We start from the raw sequence: 25,614 nt of genomic DNA, 5'->3' as shown, positions 1-25,614 counted from the left end.
GTGTGTGTGTGTGTGTGTTTCTGTATATCTATCTCTATCTAGAGACATATAGATAGAGATAGATAGGAAGGAAGATCTAAATAGATAAAGAGAGAGAGAGACAAATAGAAATAGATACACACACACACACACAGTCATCAGTGCCTTTTGTCACCACTTTCTTTCTAGCATGAAGAATGGGAATTGTAGGAGAGTATTTACAAAAAGCAATGTGCTAGCTTTCTGTACTTGACAGGCAGTCTAACAAATAGAACTGCCAGAAGATGGCTTCATCTTCCTCTCTTATCTTTTCATTCTTTCTTCTTCTTCTTCTTTTTCTTTTTTTGGCAGTCGGAAAAAGCTCTTATTTTGTGGATTCTGAGTTGTAGGACTACTGTACCTGGAAAAAAAGATCAAGGACGTTAGATGTACCCTGCCCTTCTCGCTCATCTCCTAGCTTTTACTCCATAGTTATCACTTCTTGTCTGGTAGATTGCCTGTCTCTTTGTTCTCATTACTCATTCTGGCACAATGAATTTGGACTTCAGAATTACAAGAACTAAACCCTAATAAAATTTATTTGTAAATGGACTTTTTTTTTTTTTGTATATTTGGTGAAAAATTAGAGGTCCCCAGAGTCCCTTTTCTTAAAAATAGTTAATATTATAATTTTTGTGTTTTTATGTAAGAATTTAATAAAAACATAACCACTTAAGATAAGCACAAGAACAGTTTTTTGTTTAAAAATACAGGTTTAATAGTTAGATAATTAAGAGCTGATTATTTAAAAATTAGTATCTAAAAAACATTTCTCTTATGAACTCTGATGATATGTTTATTCCCATGGCCTTTTCTTTGGGCCTGTTTTTTGAAACATCAGTTTCTACCTTCTGTTACGTTTATTTATCTGTTATAAAAGAGATCCTTTACCAAATTGCAGGGGATATTATTCTCATTCTGAAAATCCCGTAACACTAACCTAGTGCTTTGCACATAATGGACCATTAGTAAAAGTTTGAATGCATGTATGCATGTATGTATGAATAAATGAATGAATAAATCTAAGGTTTTCTGGGTCCATAAAAGTAGTTAGTATTTGTCAGTGAATTTGTATTTGAACAAATTTCATGTATTGTGATTTGTGACAAAAAACTACCTAATAAAGGATCGAAACAAAACATACCAGACCAAATGCCAGGTTGACCCCAAATCTGTTACACAAGGAATAATTTAGGGCTTTTGAGTCATCGAGGGGAATTATAATGACAATAATCATTTTAATCTCTATAATGTTTTTTTTTCTCACCATGATTAAAATGCTTGATACTAGGCTTCCTCCCTCCCCATTAAAATAGAGTCATTTTTTAATTAAAGCTTTTCACATTTATTTCCTTTTTATTTTGTGACTCTGTACCTCCTCCTCCCCTCTTAACCTTTGTTTGTCTTCCTTAGTAAGACTAACAGTTTCCACGTTATAAATTTGACTTTTGCTGCTGTGAAGAAATAAAAAAATGTTGACAATACTTGTAGGTTTCAGCCTTGATGTTTTCCTTTCCCTTAGATAATGAAATAAAGGAGACTCTTAAGTAGTAGATATTTTCCTTTTAATAAAAATGATCATTCCAATCTTTTGTTTTCAGTGCATTAAAAAAAAACTACTTCAAGCATAAAGTGATACATGAAGCATTGACTTTAGTTTTGCTAAACCTTTTCCCTCCATTTCCTTCATAGGTAATAATACAAAACTATAGACTATTTTGTCTATAGACTATAAGGTAGTTATTTTGAGGAATGGATGGGAGGTATAAAACCTTTATTAATTCTTGTTCACAAGTCTGATTATGTCCAGTTCCTGCTTGAAAATTTTCCTTAGCTTCATCTTGCTTATAAGATAGAAAACAAACTCTGTAGGGTGGTTTTTAAGACCTTTCAAAGTCTGGCTTCAGCTCACCTTTCTAGCCTTATTTCACATTATTCCATTTCCTGCACTTTATATAATTCCTAATGACTATACATTCTAATGCTCTATCCTTTTGGAGGTTGGTATATGGATAATTAAAGGCTTATCCTACCCTTTTAACACATCCCCAGGCTCATGAGTCCATCGTCTACTTATATGCATTCATATAAACTAGCCCTGGAGGCAGACATGAATTCAGGGTTAAAAGTATAGAGATAAACCTTTAAAATGAGGAAGAACAATTTTTCCTCTGGACAGAGGGCCAAATGGAAGAGGAGTATCTTCTTTTGTTGTATATACATGATGTTTCCTCATTGTGCCCTGATTATCTTTTCCCCCATTAAATCACTAATGATATATAAGAACTTGAATTTGTGTTCCCTATTTTTCCTTGTGGCTTTTCTAATTCATCGTCTCTTTTCCCCCACTTACATCACTGACAATGTAAGAACTCCTTTCTCCTTTAAGGCCTTTTTTAAATTCCCTAGCAGCTACTGCCTCCACTCCAGAAGTACCTAGTATTTATTTTGAATCAAGATGTCTCTAAAGTCTCAGTACAGTTTAAACTTTAATAGCTTAAAATTGATATTTATTTAAAATAGTACTTACGTTGAATCTATTTACATGTGTACATGTCTCTCTGATAGAATGTAAGCTCCTTGAGGGCAGAGACTGTTTCATTTTTGTCCTTGTATACCTAGTACCTAATAAAGTACCCAGCACATATGTAGTAGGTGTCTAGTAAATACTTTTTGGTTGGTTGGTAGATGTTAGGATTTTGTAACACCAGGTTTCCTTCTATCAATTGTAATGATCAAAAAACATGGGAAGAATGATACCAGATAGAATCATACTCCTGAAGAGTGGGTTAGCTTCATTCTACTTAATGTTATTCTTGACAGCAGAAATACCCTTTTAAGTCAGAATGGGCCCAGCAAAGAAATGCTTCCTTATTCTTAGTAAGCCCTTTAATCTACACCATTTTGGACTAATCTGTACCTCACCTTCCAGAATTTCTGATAGGGTTTATAGGTTTGTCTCAAGGTCTAAGTCTCAAGGGACTTGCATTTTTATGAAACCCAAAACCACATATATTTTTGGTGGTTTTAGATTTCCCTGAGCACATAACTTTCTTTGAGCTGACCCCAGTATTGCAGCAATGGCATTTTGTTCTGTAGCAAAATAGAAACTGACTTAGCATCAGTTTAATGTTTTTTAAGATTGTATTTCTCTCTTGATATGTGATTGAATGGTTTCATATAATTGGAACTTAGTTCATGTATTTTTTTTTCCTTGTATTTTTTGGGCAGTGGCATGCAGTGCTACTGTACAGGGAATGATAAAATGGTACAGGTAATGGTAAAAAATATATATATATGACACAATGCATGATATTTTAAAGGTATCCCATCCCTGATATTTATGATGTTATAAAACTGGACTTCAGTTCCCAGCAATACCTTTTTTTTTTTAAATCAAGCTTTCCCAAAGAGATTGGCATCATATGCCACCCTAGAAGATCCCCCTTAACAAAAGTTCTCCATCTTCTGCATCTATCTAATCATGATTTGATCAGGAAAATTTTTTCATAAGCCTGACTTATTCTTCTCCAGCTTCAAATTAACTATATTTTCTCTCTGTTTAACCATATCAGAGTCAGAAAGCAATTAGTTGTCTTTCTTATAAAAATGTCTTAACTCTACCCCTCTCCCACCCTTTTCTTATCCCTACGTAACTCATTGAATAGTAATAAAACCAAGATTCCCAGAGAAAACCCACATTCTGTCACTGTTACATGGAGTTAATGTTATGATATGTAAGTTAAAAATGGGGTGAGAAGAAATTCCTAAAGATTCGCTCAAGCTTAATAACTTAGATTCGTAACTTAGATTTTGGTCATGATGGGCTGGAGCCGTGATAACAAACTGAAACAGAAAGGATCCCTGTGTGTAGCGTTTTAACTTAGAAAACCACAAATTAACATTATGTTGTGTTGGATTTTCATTTGTTGTTAAATATTTGTTAAAATATTTGCCAATTACATTTTAATCTGATTCTGTCAGCTGGGGAGTTTTGAGGTTGTGTTGGGGTCTTAAGTTGACATTTTCAGGCTGGACCATATCTTTGGATTGTTAATCAAAAAATCCCAAAGCAAATTAATAAGGCAAGCAAGAGCCTTTTTATACTTTGGTATCTCAATCCTTTTGCAATCTTGTCAATATAGATATTTCCTCCAAGAGTCCAGATACACAAGTCCAGATACGCCATACACACAATCTCCTCCTGTGAGACTCTTGTTCATGTTCTCCCACAAATGCTACAGAGACTGTCCACCCAACTTCCTGGAGCCATCCTCTGGATCTCTTGACTTTGCCAGAACACCAGTGGAATGTGAAGACTCTTCATCACTTATCTCTCCCATCTGCTGCATGCCTGGCCCACCTCCTTTTCTGGCCATGCATCTCTTGATGATGAAATCTTTTATCCGCATTTCCTGTACAATTGGTAATTGATACTATGTTTCAGATCACTAACACCTACTTCTCCATTACCCTTTAAAATTACCAGCAATTTTAATTCTTCAGAGACTGTAGTAATCCATGACTCACAGCCATAAATGGCATCACTGGGAGAATATTGATATTAAAAAGATGGGCCTGTGTTTCAGGAAGAAGCTTGGGGTCACAAAAAGTACTGCACAGTTTCCCAGATGCAATCTAGCCTGTTCTCATTCTTCTCCTCAGTTATAGGTACAGCATGTTGACCAGCTGCAGTATCTTGTCTGAGAGGCAGAGTGATGAAGTAGAAAGAATGCCTGCATTGGAGTCAGAGTATCCCAACTCAGCCACTTACTGTGTGTGTGTATGTGCCCTTGAACAATTCACCTAACCTGTCTGGGCCTCATTTCCTCTAAGAGTGACCTCTACGTTCCTTATACTCTAAGTCACTGGTCCATAGGTGTTGATAAGACACTGTATCATAGTCTGAGCAATAGGTATGATTAGTTAGGCTTCAGTCTTTTGTTTTTGAAGACTAGAAATGATTTGTTCTCAAAGTGCTTGTTAGCATTAACTTGCAAATTTAATCGATCCTGGAGTTTTTTCCTTGGCAATTCATTTTTGAATTGTTCACTGTGCGTTTTTAAGATTGGATTGTTTGGGTTATCTATTTCCTGTTTTGTTAATTTGGACATTTTATATTTTTCGTATTTTCACAAATCAATTTCACGTTAATTATCAGTTTTATTGGCACATAACTATATGTAATAGTTTCTGATCATTTTCTTTCCTCTGTAGTTAAGGCATGGTGGAGAGAACACTGGACTTGATAAAAGGAGGATCTGGGCTCAAATCACACTTCATACACTTACTAGTTGTATGACCTTGGAAAAATCACTTAAAGTCTCTAGGCCTCAGTTTCCTCATCTGCAAAATGAGGGGAGGTTATATTCAATGACCTGTAAGGTGCTTTCTTGCTCTAAATTTATGTTCCTATCTACGGTTAGCATGACTTCCTTTTTGTCATTTATTTATTTTGGTAATTTGGTTTCTCTCATATTTGATTAATCAGTTTATTTTGTTAATTTAGACTTTTTGGGTTTTCTTTATTAATTTGATTGTCTTTGATATTCAGTGCTGTTTAAATTGCTTTTATTTTTTTTCCAAATTTTCTCTCACGCTCATTTTAAGCTTATTAATCGGTTGATTTTCTCATTTTAAAATAGCATATGCAGTTTGTTAGTCTTCTCATATTTTTTTATCTTACAAATTCAAGGACATAAATTTATCTATGAGGATTTAGCTTCACCCCATGAATTTACTATTTTATCTTTAATTTTTTTCTGTGATATAGATTTTGACCTACTTTTTTTAGGAAGTCATTTTTAGTCTCCATTTAGATTATATCTTTCGCTTATATTTTATTATATTAATTTTTCTATTTTATAATTATTTTATGATATTAGAAAGATATAACATATAACACATAACACAAAATTTTATCTTTATATTTTACATAACAATATATTAATTTAATATTTAAATATTTAACATATCAATAAGTAATTTTAATATATTATTTATTATTCTGTTGTATTATAATCTATAAATGTAATGTTTAAGATGCGCCACCCCCCCCTTTTAATGCCCTAGAGCAGTGTTCTCCAAAGAGGCTGGAGTAGGATCAGCTGTCCTTATGTACCATGTGTCTGGGTGTGACGTGAAGGGGATGACAATGACCCTAAGAGGTGTATAATCAATCAGTTACAGAATAGGAAGATAGTTTTATTCCATTCTTTCCACAGTAGCCACTTGGGGGTCTTGTCACCAACATGACTGCATTCACCCTTCATCTATCGTCACCTTCTACTCACCTACTCCAACTCTTCCTTCTAGAAGTTCCCAGCATTTCTCTTTCTGTGCCAAGTATCCTACCCATGGGATAGTTATAATCTTTTAAAAATATACATTTTGTTGGTATCTTTTGCCTTTAAATCACCAGCATTTCTCCCAGTGCCTCTTTTCCTCCCAGAAAGCTACCTATATAACAAATAATATTTTTAAAGAAAGAGAAGAGAAAAAAATCAGCAAAACTGATCAATACATTGAAAAAGTCTAAAAAAATAGGCAGTGTTCTGTGCCTGTGCTATGGAGTAAAGCAGGGCTATCTTCTCATATCTCTTCTTTGAGGCCCTGTTTTCTTTTCATTATTTTGTAATGTTAATTTCACTTGTCTTGTGGTGATTGTTCTTTTCGTTTACATTGTTCTAGTTATTGTGTTAATTATTTTATTGCTTCTGCTTACCTCACTTTGCATCAGTTCATGTAAATCTTTCCATGGTTCTCTCTTCATCATATTCATTGTCTTTTACGGTGAAATAATATTACAATTCATTCATGTACCACAACTGATTTACTTATTCCTCAATGATAGGTATCTACTTAGCCCCAGCCAACTATTTGGGAATGATAAGTTAAGGAGTTGCTATTCTGTTTGTATGGGGAAATTTCCACAAAGGGAATTCCTTACACTAATGAAACCATGGGTCCAGATGCCCTCCACTCACAGAAAAGTATGTTATGTGGGGTAAAAATAGGCCTATTAGGTAAAAATAGGGCTCCAAAATACAATGAACAGCACAAAAATCCTATCTGTGTTATAGGCAGGATTTGAGAAATGAAGCAATTTCTTCTATTTTATAGTGTAAACCTGCAGTAGAATGTTCAAGGACCATTCTCCATAAAGGCATGTACTTTTATTTTATTTTATTTTATTTTACTTTAAAAAATTTTGACTTTGTATCTACAGATCCCAGCACTATGCCTGGCAGGTAGTAAGTGCTTAATAAGTATGAATTAAGAAAAAAGTTTTATTATTTTTTTGCTGTTGCATTGTAAAAATTTACAGATTATCCCACTTCTTGAGATGTCTCTTGTAATAACACAAAACAGTTAAGTCACACAAATAATGTGATGACTTCATCTGAAAGTGCTCATAACATTTCACATCTGCAGCATCCTCCCGCACTTCTCTATTTCAAAAAAAAACATTAACTGAAAACTATTTTCTCTCCCTCCATCCACAACTCCATTAAAAAGAGAAAAAGATTAAAAAAATTTCTTTTAACAAATAGTCAAACAAAAGCAAATTTACTCAGAGACTGTATGCAAAAATATCACTGTCTTGTTCTGCACCCCAAATCTATCACCTCTCCACAATGTATATTTCTTCATTGGTCCTCTAGAATCATGAATGGGTACTATATTGATCATAGTACTTACAGCTTTTAAAGTTATTTGTTTTTTACTTATAATATTGTTATTGTATAAATTATTCTCTTGATTCTGTTCATTTCATTTTTCATCAGTTTGTAAAAGTTCTCAAAATTGTTCATTTTTATAATATTGATATTAGAAAATTAATTGTAAATTGTAAAATTCTTCTGGTTCTAGTCCCTTCACTCCACATCAGTTCATATAAGCCTTTCTGCGCCTTTGTGAAATCATTGTTTTTCTTCATTTCTTACAACATGAGTATTCCATCGTATCAGTATATCACAACTTATTCAGCCATTCTCCAATTGTTGGATATTCCTTTAGTTTTCAGTTTTTTGCCACCAGAAAAAGAGGTGCTATAAATATTTTTATATATCAAAGATGTTTCTCTTTGATCTGTTTTGACTTACCAATGATATAGCTGGATTAAAGTTATAATCTAATTGTGACTCAGGTACAGCAGCAGTAGCTCAGATGCCTTTGGTAAATTCCACCCTCTCCTGCTCTCTTTCTCTCTCCCCTAACTAAAAAACAATTAAAATATCCAAACACAAATAGAAAATTAAGGTGACATCATACACTAAGCAGAACCATATAAAGAGGAATAGATTTATACTGAAAACTTCCTACTGACTTGAAATCTAAGCAATTCACTTTTGCCTATTTTTTGTTTTTGTTTTTTGTATTGTATATGGGGAATATCTATACATAGAGAAACATGACTTATGCCAAGTAGTTGTAGTTATTATAATGTTATTTAATTATTGTATTTTGCATCTTTCAATAAAAATTTCTTTAAAAATAAATTCACCTATTTGCCTAGCTCATACATAAAATTAAATGAATAACTAGTAACCTTCAATTATTATTTAAATATCTGCACTATCTCCCAGGACATACATAGACATTTTCCCAAAATAATTAAGTATATTCAGTCAAAATGCTTTAAAAAATATTTTACAGATAGTGAATGAAAAAATTTCTGTATTATATCTCTTACTCTTTATAAATGTATAAAAATATAAAATGTGTATTTTTAATATTTTATAATGTCCATAATATAGTAGTATATGTATGTAATATATAAGTAAACACATACACATATATGCACACACACACACACACATATATATATATATATATATATATATATATGGAAGTGGGTACTCAAAATCTTTTTGTTGGTAGGAATACATGAGCAAAAAAAGTTGGCGACTACTGCCCTAGAACATGATTGGTTTTGTAAAAACATATTCTGTACATTTGAAAAATAAACTCTTTACCATTCTATGTTTTTTAGGTATAGATAGATATAGATACAAAATCCATTTTTATATCAGTGACTCAGTAAGTATTTGAGTGACTTCTGTGTGCAAAGCACTGAAGATACAAGTTTGGATATTGAAATAATACCCACTCCCAAGGAATTTTATTCTAATAGGAAAGATAAAAATACATGTGTAAGTATATATAACTCAGATACATAGTGAACAAAAACAAATAAATAAAAAGTAGTTAAGTACAAGGTAGTTTGGGAGGAGGGTATTAGCCTTGGAGATCAGGAAAGGTTTCATATAGAAGATGGTCCTTGAGCTACATCTAAAATGAAGAGAAGGACTCAGGTCAGCTAAGGAGGGAATGTGTTATAGCTCTGTGTTTTAGTCGGTTCATAGTCCTCTTCAACATAATAATTTTCTTCTTTTTTATCTTTCAGTTTAACGTGTCAAGTATTGATAAAAATAAATTAAACTTATCTATTAATACCTTACTGTCTAAATCTTGTGTTTTTGTTAACTTTTCCTGTAAGTACTAAGCCTCTGTGTCTTTCGTCTTTTATATGCATGTGTATAGGATAGTACAGTACAGTACAGTATAATATAGTATAGTATAATATATCTATTATGCATGTATATTTCCTATGGTTTCATTGTATACATAGCCTCTAAGCATGGTACAATTGTCCTGTTCAAGGCTCTTAAATCAGCATTGCAGCTGACTCTAATGATGAACTGAGGTTGGTCCTGATTTAATTATTTTCTGTGTCTTTAGTTATTTTCTAACCACTCTATGAGGCTTAAAAAAAAAAAATCCAAGTCCCCTTATAAAGTCTCACTGGTCTTTCTCTCACCATTTTCTATCCCATTCTAATAATTTACAGATAGCTGGGAGAGTAGCTTGAGTTGTCATTTTAATAAACAGAACTCCCCATTTTCTCTCTTTATTGGAGCACCTTATATATATTCAGAAGAAAGGTAATAATATTTGGGTAAAAACATTGTGATTGTACCTAATGACATTGACTGGGTACCAACAATTCTTCCAGAGGAAAGCGTATGCTAGAGTTAGGTTCAGAGGGCCTGAGTTAAGATCTCAGTTAAAACATGCGTATGAACTCGAGCAAGTCACTTAACCTTGTTCAGCCTTAGTTTCCTCATCTATAAAATCAAGGGGTTGGCTTAATTGACTTTTAGAGCCCCTTCTAGCTTTAAATCTATGATCTGTAATTCTATTATTACCTTCATTTTGAGCTCATATTCTAAATTAATCTTTGTTACGCCAAGGAAGGTTAAATTGAGATGAGTCTAATTGATTTGGAAAAAATAGTGTGTATTTAGCATTGACTCATCAGTTTATCTGGTTAGCACCATTTTTGCTGACATCTTCCAGTTCATTTTCTTCCTCAGTGGAACTCTTCATTAAACAATTTCACAACTAAACAGTGTACTTCATATGCAATTTTCAAAGTATGGGTTCCTTCTTCTGTCTAATCCACTTGTAATAGATCATTACCGATGTTACTGGCAAACTGTTCTTTATTTTGAGGCTGCTACAGTGGAGTCTGCCCCACCCCAAATCTATGTTATGTGTGTTTCTATTTAATAATTCCAAAAAAGCAAAGACACTTCTACTCAAGTTTGCAATCATCATGCTCATGGGATTTATACATGAGTAGAGCCAACATTGTGTCTGGTTTCAGTTTGTCAGTGTTATAAAAAGCAGTAAACTATGATGAAATCCATTTTTAATAAATCAAAATCAGAAAACTATTTGCCTATTGTTACTGACTCCTAACAATAGCAATAACGGTAATAAAAGCTTTTTTCCCCTTATGTTGGTGCAAATTTTTCAGTTTTTGACACTGCTGTTTAGTTGTGTCTGACTTTTCATGACCCCATTTGGGGTTTTCTTGGCAAAGATACTAGAGTGTTTTGCCATTTCCTTCTCTAGCTTATTTTACAGATGAGAAAACTGAGGCAAACAGGGTTAAGTGACTTGCCCAGGGTCACATAGCTAGTAAGTGTCTGAGGCCAGATTAGAACTCAAGTTTGTCTGGTGCTCTATCCACTGCACCACCTCACTGCCCCAGTGAAACAGTGGCTCTTATGAAAACTCAATATAAAAGAGGAATTATTTTTAAAGGTACCTTGCAAAGCCAGTCTGGATGGACAGTTTTTAAACCACTATGTAAATCTTCCTGATGATGTTAAAAGAAAAAAAAGCACAAATGAAAGTTCTGTCTGTTCTTCAGTGCTCAGAGCTTGCAGTTCTGTTAGTTGATGCAGACTGAATGTTAAAAGCCCATGTACCAACGAGACATTGTCATCTTGTCACTTAGTTGTTTTGGGAAACTGAGCCATTTCATTGTATTTTCTGTACAAGATAGATACATACAGATTTAAAAAAAAATATCAGTAGCCTGTAATTGCTTCAAGCAGCATTTTCTTTGCATATAAATTATTTACTCATAAATCCATGGAAAAAGGGGTATAAGTGCTGCTTTCATGCCCCCTTTCTGCACAAGTGTTTTTATACGGATTTCTATGTGCTTGCTTTTTTTGGATACTACAAACTATAAAGGCAAGAGAATATCATAGTAATAGTGAACAATTGCCAGGTTTGCTAATGAGGATACTGTTTGGATTTCTGTTATGGAAGATAAATATTTGTTTCCATAATTAAGACCATATGTCTTAGATGTCTGTATATGAAAGTGTTGACTAAGTCTGGATCCCACTAGTGAAATGAAAGTAGAGAGGCTGCCTGGTCTAGTGGAAAGCAATCAGCCAGTCAGCATCATTAAGCATCTGCTGCGTGCTGGGCACTGTGCAAGGGCCTAGGATACAAAAACAACAGTCCTGCCTTCAGTGAGCTCATACTTTAGTGATGGTCCTGTGGAATCCAATAGTGTATACCTGTGCAAAGTAAATACCAGAAAATTTGTAATTGTTGGGGAAGTGGGCAAGTAGCTAGGGGAACCTTATGAAAACCTTCTTGGAGGAGGTGGCATATGAACTGTGCTTTTAAGAAAGCTTGATATTTTAAGGGAGAGAGGTAAAGAGGGACTACATTTCAGATGAGGGAGATAAGTGTCTGCAAAGGAATGGAGATGGGGGAAGGAATGCCATGTACAGGGAACAGGAAAGAGGCCAGCTTGGCTGGAGCTTAGAATGTATAAAGGGAAGTAATGTGCATTTGTCTTGGAAGGACTTTAAATACTAAACTGGGAGATTTATATTTGCTCTAGTGGAGATGGGGGCCATTGGAGCTTTGTGATCAGGGAACAGGCATTTCAAAATATTGTTTTGGGAGATGTATTCAGGATAGAACAGAGAGAGAAGAAATTTTAGGCAGGTAGACCAATTGCGAGGCTATTACAATAGTCTCAGTCAGGAGAGATGGAGTACCCATGTGAATGAAGAGGAAAGGATGATGCAAAGATGTGCAGAGGTAGTGCTGGAGAAGACTTTTGAGAGAGCCTTGGACAGCAAGGAGATCGAATCAGTCAGTACTTAAAAGAGCTTAATTCAGACTGTTCACTGGAAGGCTAAATGCTGAAGCTTGAATACTTTGGCCACATAATGAGAAGATAGGGCTCATTGGAAAAGACCCTGATGTTGGGAAAGATTTAAAGCAAAGGGAAGAGGGGATGGCAGAACATCATGGAAATGGAAATAACATGTCATGGAAAGAACAAACATGACCTTGGACAGACTTTGAGGGATGGGGAAGGATAGAAGGGCTTGGTGTGCTATGGTTCGTGGGGTCACGAAGAATTGGCTATGACTGAACAACAAAAAGCAACTAATGTGGGGAATGAGGGAGAGTGTGGAATAGAGGATGACTCCTAGGTTGTGAACTTGGATAACTGATAGGATGGTGCTAATGTGGGCAGAAATGGGCAAATTAGGAATGGGATAGACTTTTCTGGAAAAGCTAGTAAGCTGTCTTTGGGAACATGTTGAGTTTGATATGCCTATTGGCCATCCAGCTGAAAATTTTGAAGAGATGCCGGGTGATACAAGGACTAAAGCTCAAGAAGAAGAGAGAATAGGGCTGGGAGTCATCTTAATAGGGACCAGCTCTGCTATTTAATGACATTAGGCAAATTCCTTAACCTTTCTGAGCCTAGTTTCCATGTTTGTAAAATTGCTTAACTTTTTTCTTTTCTGTAAGGAAAGATAAAGGTGTTTGTGGACAAGGTATATTGAGAAATAATTGGGATACAAAACTTCAAGGCATTACCAGTTTCTTTAAAAGAACTCTTCATTTATGTATTTTTACTTACTTATGGACTAAAGTTATTCTTGCACTCATGTAGGGAATTCCTGACATAGAAACTCCCTGCACTGATAAAGATCAGAAAATTGTCTCAAACTTGGATCTTTAAAAGACTTCCCTGGGTGCAATAAGAAGTTAAATGACCTGCTTTTGGTTGCATAGTTAATATGTTTTGTGGGTAGGTCTTGAACCTAGATCATCCATCCTGACTCCAAGGCTGTCTCCTTATTAACTATGCCATAACGCTTTTCAAGGAGTAATAAATTCTGCCTGTATATGTGTGTGAGAAAGATTCACTGATTACCTTTATCTAGGTGTGAGTTGATTGCCTTCTTTATTCTAGATTAAGATGAAGGGATTGTAGATTTAGAGTTGGAAGGTCATATCTAATCCAACTCTTTCAATTTTACAGATGAGAACACCGAGTCTCAAAGAGGTTAAATGACTCAAGATTTTATAAAAAATGTAATTTCTGGCCAGTTGCAGCTTAAAGAATGTAGTTTGGCAGATGGAGAGAGGGGGAAGCTATCTCAGGCCTCTGGAATGTTATAAGCAGATGGTTTTAGATGGAGTTGGAGTCAAGAAAGGAATAAACACTATATAGAGCTTTTCTGTACAATGTCCAGTACATTGTAGGATCTTTAATAAATATTAAGTAGATGATTGTTGCTCCAAATGTGATATGTCATCGGTGCTGATGCACTTCTGGTGATTCCTCATTTCTTGTTCTCCCTTTCCAATGAAATCTTTCAACATTCCAGACCTGTTAACCACTTACTGCCAAGGAAGAAGTATAGTTAAAATTCTGGAATCAGACTTCTGACTTTAAGCTAGAAAACCTAGGTTTCAGTTCTAGTTCTGCCACTTTCTAGTTGCCTGACCAAGGGTAAATCACTTCACCTCTCTGGACCTCAGTTTCCTCACCTGCAAAATGAGGAAAATAAATCCATAGTTGTACCATAGATTTGTTTTAAGGAAAGTCCTTTGTGAACCCCAAAGTGCAACTGTAAATGTGAAATCTTGTTCCAAAATGAAACTCTTTCCTTTCATTATCAAAATGTTTTTTGGTCTCACAGGAACAGTTCTTTTAAAGAAATGTTTATGCTTTTGTGCTGTTTATATTGCAATTGTGTCCCACCATGCCTTGCCACTCAAATCCCTAAACTTCTTTTCTAGCAAAGAAGAATGAAGCAAAACTGACCAATGTAACAGGTATGCCTGTTCAAGTCTGTCACTCTGGGCATCCATAGTCATCTGACCTCTAGATTAAATGTGGGTCCTTGCATCTATTCCAAGGTCGCTTGCCATGTTGTCATTTTTTTATGTTATTGTTGTCATTGTGTATTGTGTTCTTCTGGTTCTCCCTACTTTACTCTGCATCAGTTCATACAAGCCTTTCCAGGGTTCCATGAATGTCTTATACATGAATAGAGGTTCTGACCAAAGATTCTCCCTCCTATTGTATGTTTGACCTGCCTATCACATTGCTACACTATGGAGAAAATCTCTATACATTGACCATGAAATGTTATTTACAACAATGTCTGGAAATATTCTTAATTTACTGCGAACTCATTCAAAATTTTGACTGGATTACTAAGGAAGAGTACACTGGGAAAACTTTTTTTTTCTCTCCCCTAGGACGAGTTACTCCTGGGCAGCTCACCTCTTATATCCAGCTTTTCAAGAAAAACTTCAAAGCCTTGGAGAGTCACTGTGGTCTCCTACAGCTTGGGCTGGCTGCAGTCCAAACTTTGAAACATCCCATGTCTTCCAAGTGGGACAACTTTCTGGCTTTTGAAAGGCTGCTTCTCCAGGTAAATTGCTACTTGAGTTTATCGGAATATTAGCAATTGAAGTTTTGAAATAATTTTCTAATATTCATGGCTTTTTTTGGGGGGGATGTTCATGTTTTAAAAATAAAATAACACTTGATATTGTTTGTATCATCCCAGATTACTTTGGGGGTTTTATGATTATTATTGTTTAAAAGCTTTTTCTTTAAATCTCTTTCTCCCCTTGTCCCACAAGTCACTTCCTTTCTCTTCTCCCACTTCCCAGTAAAAAAGAAAAAAACCCAAATATTCAAATGGAAATTTTGTTTCTGTGCCTTTTCAGACAATCTCTCCTTCTGACATCATTGAATATTGAAGATCATTGTTGGCATCTGACTCTTTCATATATGCACATTTCTTCTATACATACACTATTCAGTTCCATACGTCCTTGTAGGTGAAGATGTAGGGGAGTTGTGATGTATGGAGTAGGGGAGAAAAGATGATCATGGCATGTGGTCTCTATCTTCTTAGTAAATCAGGAGGCAACCACAACTTCTGACAGAGATGGAGTTAGAGGAGTCATTGAGGACTTGCAGAAAAAAGAGAAGTTTAAGAGCAGCCACTGAAAGAAGCAAAGAAGAGAATAAATGAAGGAAGAACAGTTTTACCATCTCGTCATGAGGGCCCAGCTGAAATTAGGTTATGTGAATCTGTGGTAGACCTGAGTGACCCTTTGGGATTTATTCCTCCAATATCATTCAGAATCATGAGAATGTGAGCGAGAAGATAGTTATAGTTATCTGGCAGATTGTTGATGATGGTAAGACAAAGGGACGAGGAAGGGAACAGAGAGCAGAATGCAGTTGAACAGATCAACTGTAGGGTCAAGAGGAAAGTGATACCAGGAAGAGGGTGATAGAATGGTAGAACAGGGTAGGTTGGTGGGGACTCTAGGTTACACTGATCTAAGGATAAAGAATAAGTTTGTGTGTGTGTGTGTGTGTGTGTGTGTGTGTGTGTGTGTGTTTTAAAAGAATAGGTTTAAAAGAATGACACAGATATTAAAGCCATGGGGATAGGAAGAGGAGAGAAGGGAATTTCAGACTTCAGAATCATGGAGGTGGCACAGTTTGGGGTGATGGTGACAGCTAAAATGTGACCATCCCTTCCGGGGTCTGAAGTTGGGTTAGGTTTTAGACCATGGGTTTTTCAAAGGTTGCTAAACTAAGAAGCAATCACATTTGAGGCAACATCATTGTGTATGTTGAATGTCCAGTATAAAGCCAGGGTTGGGGCTGAAGAAGGAGACTGTGAGCTAGGTACTGAACTAGAGAAAGCAGAAAATGTGACCTCAAGACTGGAGAATGACAGAGATTTGGAACTGATCATATAGATGAATGGAGGGAGCTTCAGAGGAAGAGAAGTTGCTGAATGATTATGGCAAAGCAAAATTCTATTTTATTTTTTGTTTGTTTTTTGCAAGGCAATGGGGTTTAGTGACTTGCCCAGGGTCACGCAACTAGTAAGTGTTAAATGTCGGAGGCTGCATTTGAACTCAGGTCCTTCTGACTCCAGGGCCAGTACTGTGCCTATTGTGCCACCTAGCTGCCCCCTGCAAAGCAAAGTTCTGGAAGGAGAAGTTAATGTGCAGGATACTCACTTCTTTTGGTCCAAAGTGTCAATGACATGAGGGAAGGATTAGCCAGAACTGAGATGGGGGGGTTAAAGATATTCGGTCTTATGGAGAAAGCCAGATTTTTGCATGCTCATGAAAGATGGAAAGTGTGTGAAAAAGAGAAGTGTTCAGGGAAGTTTATTAACAACAGAATGGGATTTTAGAGGCCTCAGTGGAAGGGGATGTCAGAGGAGGAAAGGGACTAGGGCATTTTAGGACTAATTTGAATGGAGACAGGAGTGTGGGGAGAACTAGTAGTGGAAGGGAGCTTTTGTTTCAGTAGATTGCAAATCTGGATTTCTGGAATTAGGGGACCAGGAGATTTAAATTTGCTAGCTGTATATACTTGCTACTTTTTGCGTCTGGATTTCAGAGTCTTGTGGTGTTAGAGGTTGAAGTTGGTGTAGTGTTCCCTCTTCAGACACGGAGGAAGGAGGAGGAAGGGAGAGGTAGAATGGGGTAAATTATCTCACGTAAAAGAGGCATGATAGAGCTTTTCTAGTGCAAGGGAAGATTGGGGGGGGCACACAATGCTTGAACTTTACTCTCATCAGAATTGGCTTGAAGAGGGAAAGACATACACACTCAGTTGCGTATAGAAAGCCATCTTCCCCAACAGGAAAGTAGGAGGGAAAAGGGATAAGAGAAGTGGGAAAGGACTGATAGAAGGGAGAGTGAATTGGGGGAGGCAACGGTCAGAAACAAAACACTTTTTGAGGAGGGACAAGGTGAAAGGAGAAAGAAGTATAAAAAGGGGAAAAATGGGAAGGAGGAAGATACACAATAATCATAACTGAAAAAAAATTTTAAACAAGTTTCTCTGATAAAGGTCTCATTTCTCAAATATGTAGAGAACTGTGTCAAATTTATAAGAATACAAGTCATTCCCCAGTTGATAAATGGGCAAAAGATATGAACATGCAGTTTTTAGATGAAGAAAGCTATATGAAAAAATGCTCTAAATCCCTATTGATTAGAGAAATGCAAATTAAAACAACTATGAGGTACCACCTCACACCTATCAGCTTGGTTCGTGTGACAGAAAAGGAAAATAACAAATGTTGGAAGGGATGTAGGAAAATTGGGACACTAAAATACTCTTATGCCCAAAGGGCTGTGAAACTATGCATACCTTTTGATCTAGCAATACCACTACACTCGGTCTGTATGCCAAAAAGATTTAAAAAAAAAAAGGAAAAAGAAAAGGACCCACATGTACAAAAATATTTATAGCAGCTTTTTTTGTGGTGGCAAAGAATTGCAAATTGAAGGGATGCCCATCAATTGGGGAATGGCTGAACAAGTTGTGGTATATGATTGTGGTGTAATACTATTGTATTATAAGAAATGACAAGCAGGATGATTTAAAAAAAAACTTGAAAAGACTTAGATGAACTGGTGCAAAGTGAAAAGTAAGCAGAACCAGGAGAACATTATATTCAGTAATAGCAATATTGTGCTATGATCAACTGTGAGTGACAGCTATTCTCAGCAATACAATGATCCAAGATAGCTCAGAAAGACTTATGATAAAAAAATGCTTTCATCTCCAGAGAAGAACTGATGGAGTCTGAATACAGATCAAAGCATACTGTTTTTCACTATTTTTTTAATAGGTTGGTGTTTTTTTGTTTGTTTGTTTGTTTTTTGGTTTATATTTTGTTTTACAATATAACCAATAGGGAAATATGTTTTGCATGATTGCACATGTATAATCTATATAAAATTGTGTGCCTTCTCAATGAAGGTGGAAGAAAGGGAGAGAGGGAGAAAATTTGGAACTCAAATTTTTTAAAAAAACAAATGTTAAAAATTGTTTTTTACATGTAATTGGGGGAAAATAAAATATTTAAATAAAAAACAAACACTGGGTAGCTTGCTATGGTGGTAGATCCCAAGACAGAAGTCTAGGTCCCTGGGATCTGGACTAAACTCATATGAACAACTGGACTAGGCTTGCACTAGCTCCATCATTACAGAGAAGGAGATATCTAGAAGATATTCCACCTCTAAATCATCTCCGTCCCTCTTTTCCAGTCCTGTTATCACAAGTCCTCATCCTTTTATGATCAGTCTAGCCTGAGGTCCCAGTCACACACCGTCTGAGGACCGTTTGGGTCAGTGTTTTAGTAAGATTAAGAGAAAAAATAAAAGTCGGTCTTCCAGGTCAAAATTGGAGGAGGTGTGGCTGAAGAGCAATTTATATCAGAAGATTTGTAGGTTTTAGTGCACTAGCTGCAAGCCCAAGATGAGTTAACAATGTGATGGGGTGACCGAAAGAGCTAGCTTCATCTTAGATTTTCTAATTAAGAGATGTGTAGTCTCCAAAATGAGGTATGCAATAGCCTCACTGCATTCTGCTCTGCTCAGACCTCACCTGTTCAATTTTAGGTACTGCATTTTATTTTATTTTTTTTTCTTTAAATTTTATACTGCATTTGAGGAAGGATATTGATAAATTGGAGGACATTCAGAGAAGGCTGACTACGGATGATGAAGAACCTTGAGATAATAATAGCAATAGCAGTTGACATTTATCTGTTGCTTTGTTTGCAAAACACTCTACATACATTATTTCATTTGAACCTCACACCAACCCTCCAACAGTAGGTGCTGTTATTATACTAGATTTACAGTTGAGTTTTGTTGTGTGTGGTTTTTGTTCTGGATTCTCAAAGAGGACTGTGACATCAGGGAGATGATGACGTGACTTGCAATTGACTTTGATTGGAGTGAGGGAGGGCTGATTGATTGAGTTTTACCGAGATTCAGACAGGCTAAGTGATTTACTTATGACCCACAGCTAGTAAATATCCAAGGCAATATTCAGACTTAGGTATCTCTTCACTCCAAGTCCAGTATTTTTTCCATTATATTCATGATGCCATTCCTGACCATGATGTAGTTGGGTTTGTCATGGGGATGTTGATAACTGTTTTCAAGTGTTTGAAGGGCCATACGGAAGAGAAATTAGAAATGTTCCATTTGCCCCTTTATGGCAGAACTTGAATCACTGGATGGAAGCTGAAGGAAAATCAATTTTCTGTAATAAGAGCTTTCTGAAAATGGAATATCCTTCCTTGGGAGATAGTGAGTTACCCCTCACTAGGGGTCACCCTGCAAAGACAAGACGACTGACTGCTTACTGGGGTTCTTATAAAGGAACTCTTGCTTGTGCATGTGTTGGATTTGGTGGCTTCTGAAGGTCCTTCCAGCTCCATGATTCTGTAACATCACTTACAGAACCACTTGGAAGCGAATACATCCAGAGAGATTCCCTCCAAGGTTGTTTTAGCACTTTAGTGCTCCTCTGAATCCCTGGAAAGGCTAAGATGATGACTGGAAGCCTCAGCTCTGTCTCTGCCTGTGAATGTGATTAGTTTTTGGGACTGTCTTCTCCACTAATTTATACTACCTTAGGCTGCCTGAGTCCTAGTGCTCATGGCTAGTGAAAAAGGGGAAAAAAAAGAATAGGGCAAACAAGTAGACATTTAAACAATTTGAGACCTGTCTTTCATCATAATTGTACCCTACTCTGGATAGCCTGTGTTCTTGGTTGTTCCCGTGTCTTCATGAGTCAGTGGTGGAGCCAAGGCAAACTTTGAAGCTACTCATTCTCCCTGACCTTTGTTTATGAACATACTGATTTTCATCAGTGCCCACATAACCATTAACTTTGAATGCCAAGGTATAATCCATGGGCAGTTGTCTCATCTACAGACTCTTGTCTGAAAACAAAATAGTTAAGTCTATTTTGGGCACAAAGACAACTTGTAGTTTTTCCGCAAAGGCTTGATCATGACTGAGAAGAAAATCTTAGCCCTTTGAGGGGGTACTAATTTCTCTGAGTCTAACTGTTGCTCTTATCCCACAATTTTTGAGAGCAGCCAGAATAACAATAGTTAGGAGACCTGGGTTCTAGTGCTAGGTCTTTCACAACTAGTTGTATGTTCCTAAGGCAGTTGTTTTGGGCCTTAGTTTTCCTTTCTATAAAATGAGGTAGTTAGATTATATGATTTCTAAGTTCTCAGCTCTGATGTTCAACAATGCATGGATTTCAGGCTTCAGTCACTGTAACCTCAACGTTGGCTTCATTGCTTAAATAATAATAGTAGGCAAACTTTTTTTCTTTCTATCTTTCCTTCTTTCTTTTCTTACCTTCCTTCTTTCCTTCCTTCCTTCCTGTCTTCCTCCCTCACTCTCTTCCTCTCTCATACTCTCCCTTCCTTTGTTCCTTCCTTCCTTTTTTTTTTTTCCTGAGGGATGGCCTAAGATAGGGTAGAGTACAGTTTAGAATTCCCCTGCTACTAATTTAAATAGATTATAAATGTTTAAGATCCTGTCTCCTAGCTACTCAGCTCAGTGAGAATGAGATTGGTCAGAAATGGACACCCATTTAAATTTGACTCATATCCCAGCCAATGCATCAGTGTATCATTTAATCATTCATTCCCCCTATTGTTGTTCATTTAGGTTGCCCCCAGTTTTTTGTCATGACAGAGAATACCATCATGAGAATTTTGGAGTAGTTAGCTCTTTTTTGTTTGTAATTTCCAGGGAATATTATCAAGAATAGAATAATTGGGTCAAAGGGGATGATTCTTTTCATAACCTTAATTATATACTATATCAAATCAAAATTTCATATCACTGTAGATAAAAACATTTAGTAAATAAGCATATTTTGTACACTTTTGTTTCTTTTAATCATAAATGCTAATATACTTAATCTGGAAGAAGATTGATGGAGTGTTTTTTCTTTACCCTCTTGCTTGGGCCCAAAACATTAACAGTATTAACTGTGATATCAGAAATGTTTTATGTCAAGTGGATTTCAGAAACCACACTCACACCTAGTTTTTGTTTTCTTGAGTTTGAGTTATTATTAGAAGAAGGGACAACTATTACTTAAGCATATTTATCCTGTCCTTCATACTTGTCTACAGTGTCTGGTAATATTTTTCTTCTTTAAAAAGACTCATTCTCTTGTTTCTATAATATGTAGCTGATGTTTTTATGTTAATCATCACAGAGAAATATTTATTAGCAAGGATTTATTGTAGTTGTAAAGTTACTACAGGCTGTATGGTGAGGAAAAACAGCTGCCTTTATACTTTTTTTAATGTAGTATGTTTTATCCATCTTTAATTATTGCTGTAGGCTGAATTTATATTGTCTTGAAAAATCCAACTATGAAAACACTTTACGGTAACCTTAAGGTGAGCTGTACTGAACCAAAATAGTCAGAAAAAAGTACTGCCTACATTTCTACCTTTTACCATCTTTGAAATGAAAAATATACGTTATAGTGTTAATGGCCCAGATTAAGATATATGATATGATACATTGACTGAGATTTTTTTATGGTAGGTTAAATGGTGCTATGTCCGTTTGCTCTATAGCAAACTGGTTTTACATTCTCATTTGCTGGGTATTTCTCTTGGTTGTTTGAGGCCATAAAAGCTTTTAGATGTGTTTCTGACAGCTGATAGCCATGGAGGCTGTATTTGTATAATGACATGTTTGCAGCCAAGTTGGATTAAACTTTACTGGGAGAACGAACATCACACCTCCCCACTTCTTTCTTGGCAAGAAGTTAGTTCCTAGAGATGGCTTAAGTTTATAAAGAGCTCGTCATTTGGAAAACAGAGTGAAATCTACCAGAGTAAAAAGAGTGAGAGAAGTATCCCATGGAGCTGTGAATTGTTTCAACCACTATGGAAAACAATTTAGAGCTATACCCCTAACATCATTAAATTTTGCAGATTTTTTAACCTGGCAATTCTACTATGAGGTATATACTCCCAAAATTTCAAAGGCAGAGGGAAAAGACCCATAAGTGCAAAAATATTTCTAGTAGCACTTTGTTCCATAGCAAAGAACTGGAAACAGTGTGGGTACCCATTGACTGGGGAATAGCTAAACGTATTTTGTCATTTGAATAATGGAATATTATTGTGCAGAGAGGTGGCAGGGCATAATGTATCGAGAACTAGTCTTGTAGCCGTGAAATCCTGGTTTGGATCCTACCTCTGAGATATAATGATTGTATATCCCTGGGCAAGTCACTAAACTTTTCAGGTAACTCTCCAGGTTGTAGGGAAGGTGCTGACCTGCATTGATAAAGGGAGTTTCCTCATTTGGGAATTCCTTAGATCAATGAAATGAAAGGTCCAGTTCCCTATATCTACCCCTGTTGTGCAGTAAGAAATGATGAATAAAGTGGATTTTGGGGGGGAAAACTTGGGGAAACTTAACTGATACAGTGAAATGAGTTGAATTAAGAGAACAGTTTATATAATGCTCACAATTATGTTGTTCAATCGTTTTTCAATCATGTCTGACTCTTCATGACCCCATTTCGGGTTTTCTTGGCAAGGATACGGGAGTGGTTTACCATTTCCTTCTCCAGCTCATTTTATGAGGCAAACAGGATTAAATGACTTGTCCAAGGTCACAGAGCTAGTAAGTGTCGGAGGCTAGATTTGAACTCAGGATGATGAGTCTTCCTGATTCCAGGCCTGGCACTCTGTCCACTGCGCTATAGTTATGTAAAGATTAACAACTTCAGAACTCTGATCAAAGTAGTGACTAAACATGACTTCAAGATTTGTGCCATGCCATCTATCTCTTGACAAAGAAGTGACGGACTACAGGTGCAAAGTGAGACATACGTTTTCAGACATGGCCAATGGGTTGATTCATTTAGTTTGAAATTACTTATTTGTTCCAAAGGAGGGCTCCTTTGGCACGCAGAGGGGGATGAATTAGTCGGTAGTGATAGAGATGTAAAAAAATTGTAAAGCACATACATAAAATATTTTAAAATGCACGTAAGAAAACAAATTAAGAAAGGGATACACAGGACAATTTTTCACTACATTCAGTTTATCATATGTGTTATAAATTGCATATAACAGAAGTCCACAATATTATATACAATTCTCTTCTTATTCTCCATATATTGAAATGTTTGTATTTGTTGATGATTAAATATCTTATACTTTTTAAAAATGAATTTTATTTTTTTATGTCACCAACAAATTTTGCCATTATCCCTTTCCCTTCCGTTCCCAGAGAGCCATACTGTATAACAAATAATATTTTTAAAGAAAAAGAGGAAAAATTAACAAAACTGATCGATACATCAAAAAAATTGGGAAACACATACACACACATACATGTATATAGCTGCACATTTAGGCACCTTCCACCTCTGAGAAGAGTGGGGTGGGATGTCTTCTTATATTTCTTTTTGGAGCCATGTTTGTTCTTTGTAATTTTGTGACGTTCCATTTTGATTGATTTGTAGCTGCTTTTTCCATTGACATTGCTATAGTCATTGTGTATATTCTTTTCTTGTTTCTCCTTGCTTTATTTGGCATCAATTCACATAAGTCTTTCTCTATATGTGTTTCTGTATCTATCATATTTATTTCTTACAGCCCAGTAATATTCCATTATATTTATGTGCCACAATTTGTTTAGCAATTCTCTAATCAATGATCACCTACTTTGCTTCCAGTTTTTACTACTATAAAAAATGCTGCTGTAAGTATTTTGGTGTATATGGGACTCTCTTCTTTTCTGTCTCCTTGGGTATATGCCTACTAATGGAATCTCTGGATCATAGGGTGTGGACATTTTGGTTATTTTATTGTCATAATTCCTGGATTGTTTTTTGAATGCACTGTTGTGTCTATCTTTCTACACCCCCAAGATTGACTATTTCCATGTTTTATCATCTTTGCCACTTTGTAGTATGTGTGGTGAAACCTCACGGTTATTTTATTTGCATTTCTATTATTTGATTTGTAGCATTCTTCCATAGTGTTATTAGTAGTTTGCAGTTCTTTTGAGAACTTTCCTTTGCTCACATCCTTTGACTACTTACCTGCTAAGGAATGGCTTTTGTTCTCATCTGTTGGATGTGGAGGGGAGATGATAAACATTTATTAAGTGCCTACCATGTGACAAGCACTGTGCTAAGTATTTTACAAATATTATCTCATTTAATCTTCAGATCAAACAACTATTTATCTCATCTATATATGTTATATATATTACATATATATTATCTGAATAATTTGATACAGAGATTTTTCCCCATTTGATTACTTCCCTTCTTATCATTAATTTTGCTTTGTTAATTAATATCTGAATTAATTTTATTTGTGCAGATAGTTTTCAATACCATGAAATCGAATTATCTATCTTATCTTTTATAATTGCCCATATCTCTTGTTTGGTTATGAATACATTAAATTTTGAAAAAGGATGCTAAAATAAATATTAAAAATTGAAAAGAAAAGAATACATCTCCTACCTATAGATGTGAAAGGTATCTGATGCATTTCTCTTCTAATTATTTTATGGCATGATCTTTAAGGTCTCATATCCATTTTGAATTTATTATGGAATAGTTTTATGTTGTTTTTTTTTTTTGAGTTCAAAATTTTTCTCCCCCTTCCTCCATACCACCCTCCCCACGATGGCGCACAATCTGATATAGGCTATACATTTACATTCATATTAAACATATTTTCACATTAGTGATGTTGTAAGTAAAAATTAAAACCAATAGGAGAAACCATCAGAAAGAGGAAACAAAACTCAACAGAAGAGAAAAAAACAATCACAATTTGACTTCCATAGTTCTTTCTTTGGATATGGATAGCATTTTCTATCACAAGGCCTCTGGAGATGTCTTGGATCCTTGTATTGCCAGGAAGGGTTGAGTTTATTAATATTAGTCATCACAGAACGTGGCTGTTATTGTGTACAACGTTCTCTTGGTTCTGCTCACTTCACTCAGCATCAGACCATACAAGTCTTTCCAGGTTTTTCTGAAGTCAGCCTGTTCATCATTTCTTATAGTACAATAGTATT

At 35.7% G+C, this 25,614-nt stretch overlaps 1 protein-coding gene across 2 annotated transcripts in view; it reads left to right on the top strand.

The window, feature by feature from the left end:
- The window catches only part of SCFD2 (sec1 family domain containing 2), a 414,713-nt gene that overhangs the window by 64,172 nt on the left and 324,927 nt on the right, over positions 1-25,614 (top strand). For both annotated transcript variants that reach the window (XM_027836564.1, XM_027836563.1), the window contains exon 4: positions 14,914-15,089. In XM_027836564.1, coding sequence (XP_027692365.1) covers positions 14,914-15,089 — 176 coding nt within the window. The remainder of the gene's footprint in view (positions 1-14,913; positions 15,090-25,614) is intronic.

Source organism: Vombatus ursinus, unplaced genomic scaffold, assembly GCF_900497805.2.
Source record: "Vombatus ursinus unplaced genomic scaffold, bare-nosed wombat genome assembly UNPS02014818.1, whole genome shotgun sequence".
Classification (NCBI taxonomy): domain Eukaryota; kingdom Metazoa; phylum Chordata; class Mammalia; order Diprotodontia; family Vombatidae; genus Vombatus; species Vombatus ursinus.
This window is presented reverse-complemented; position numbering and strand designations above follow the sequence as displayed.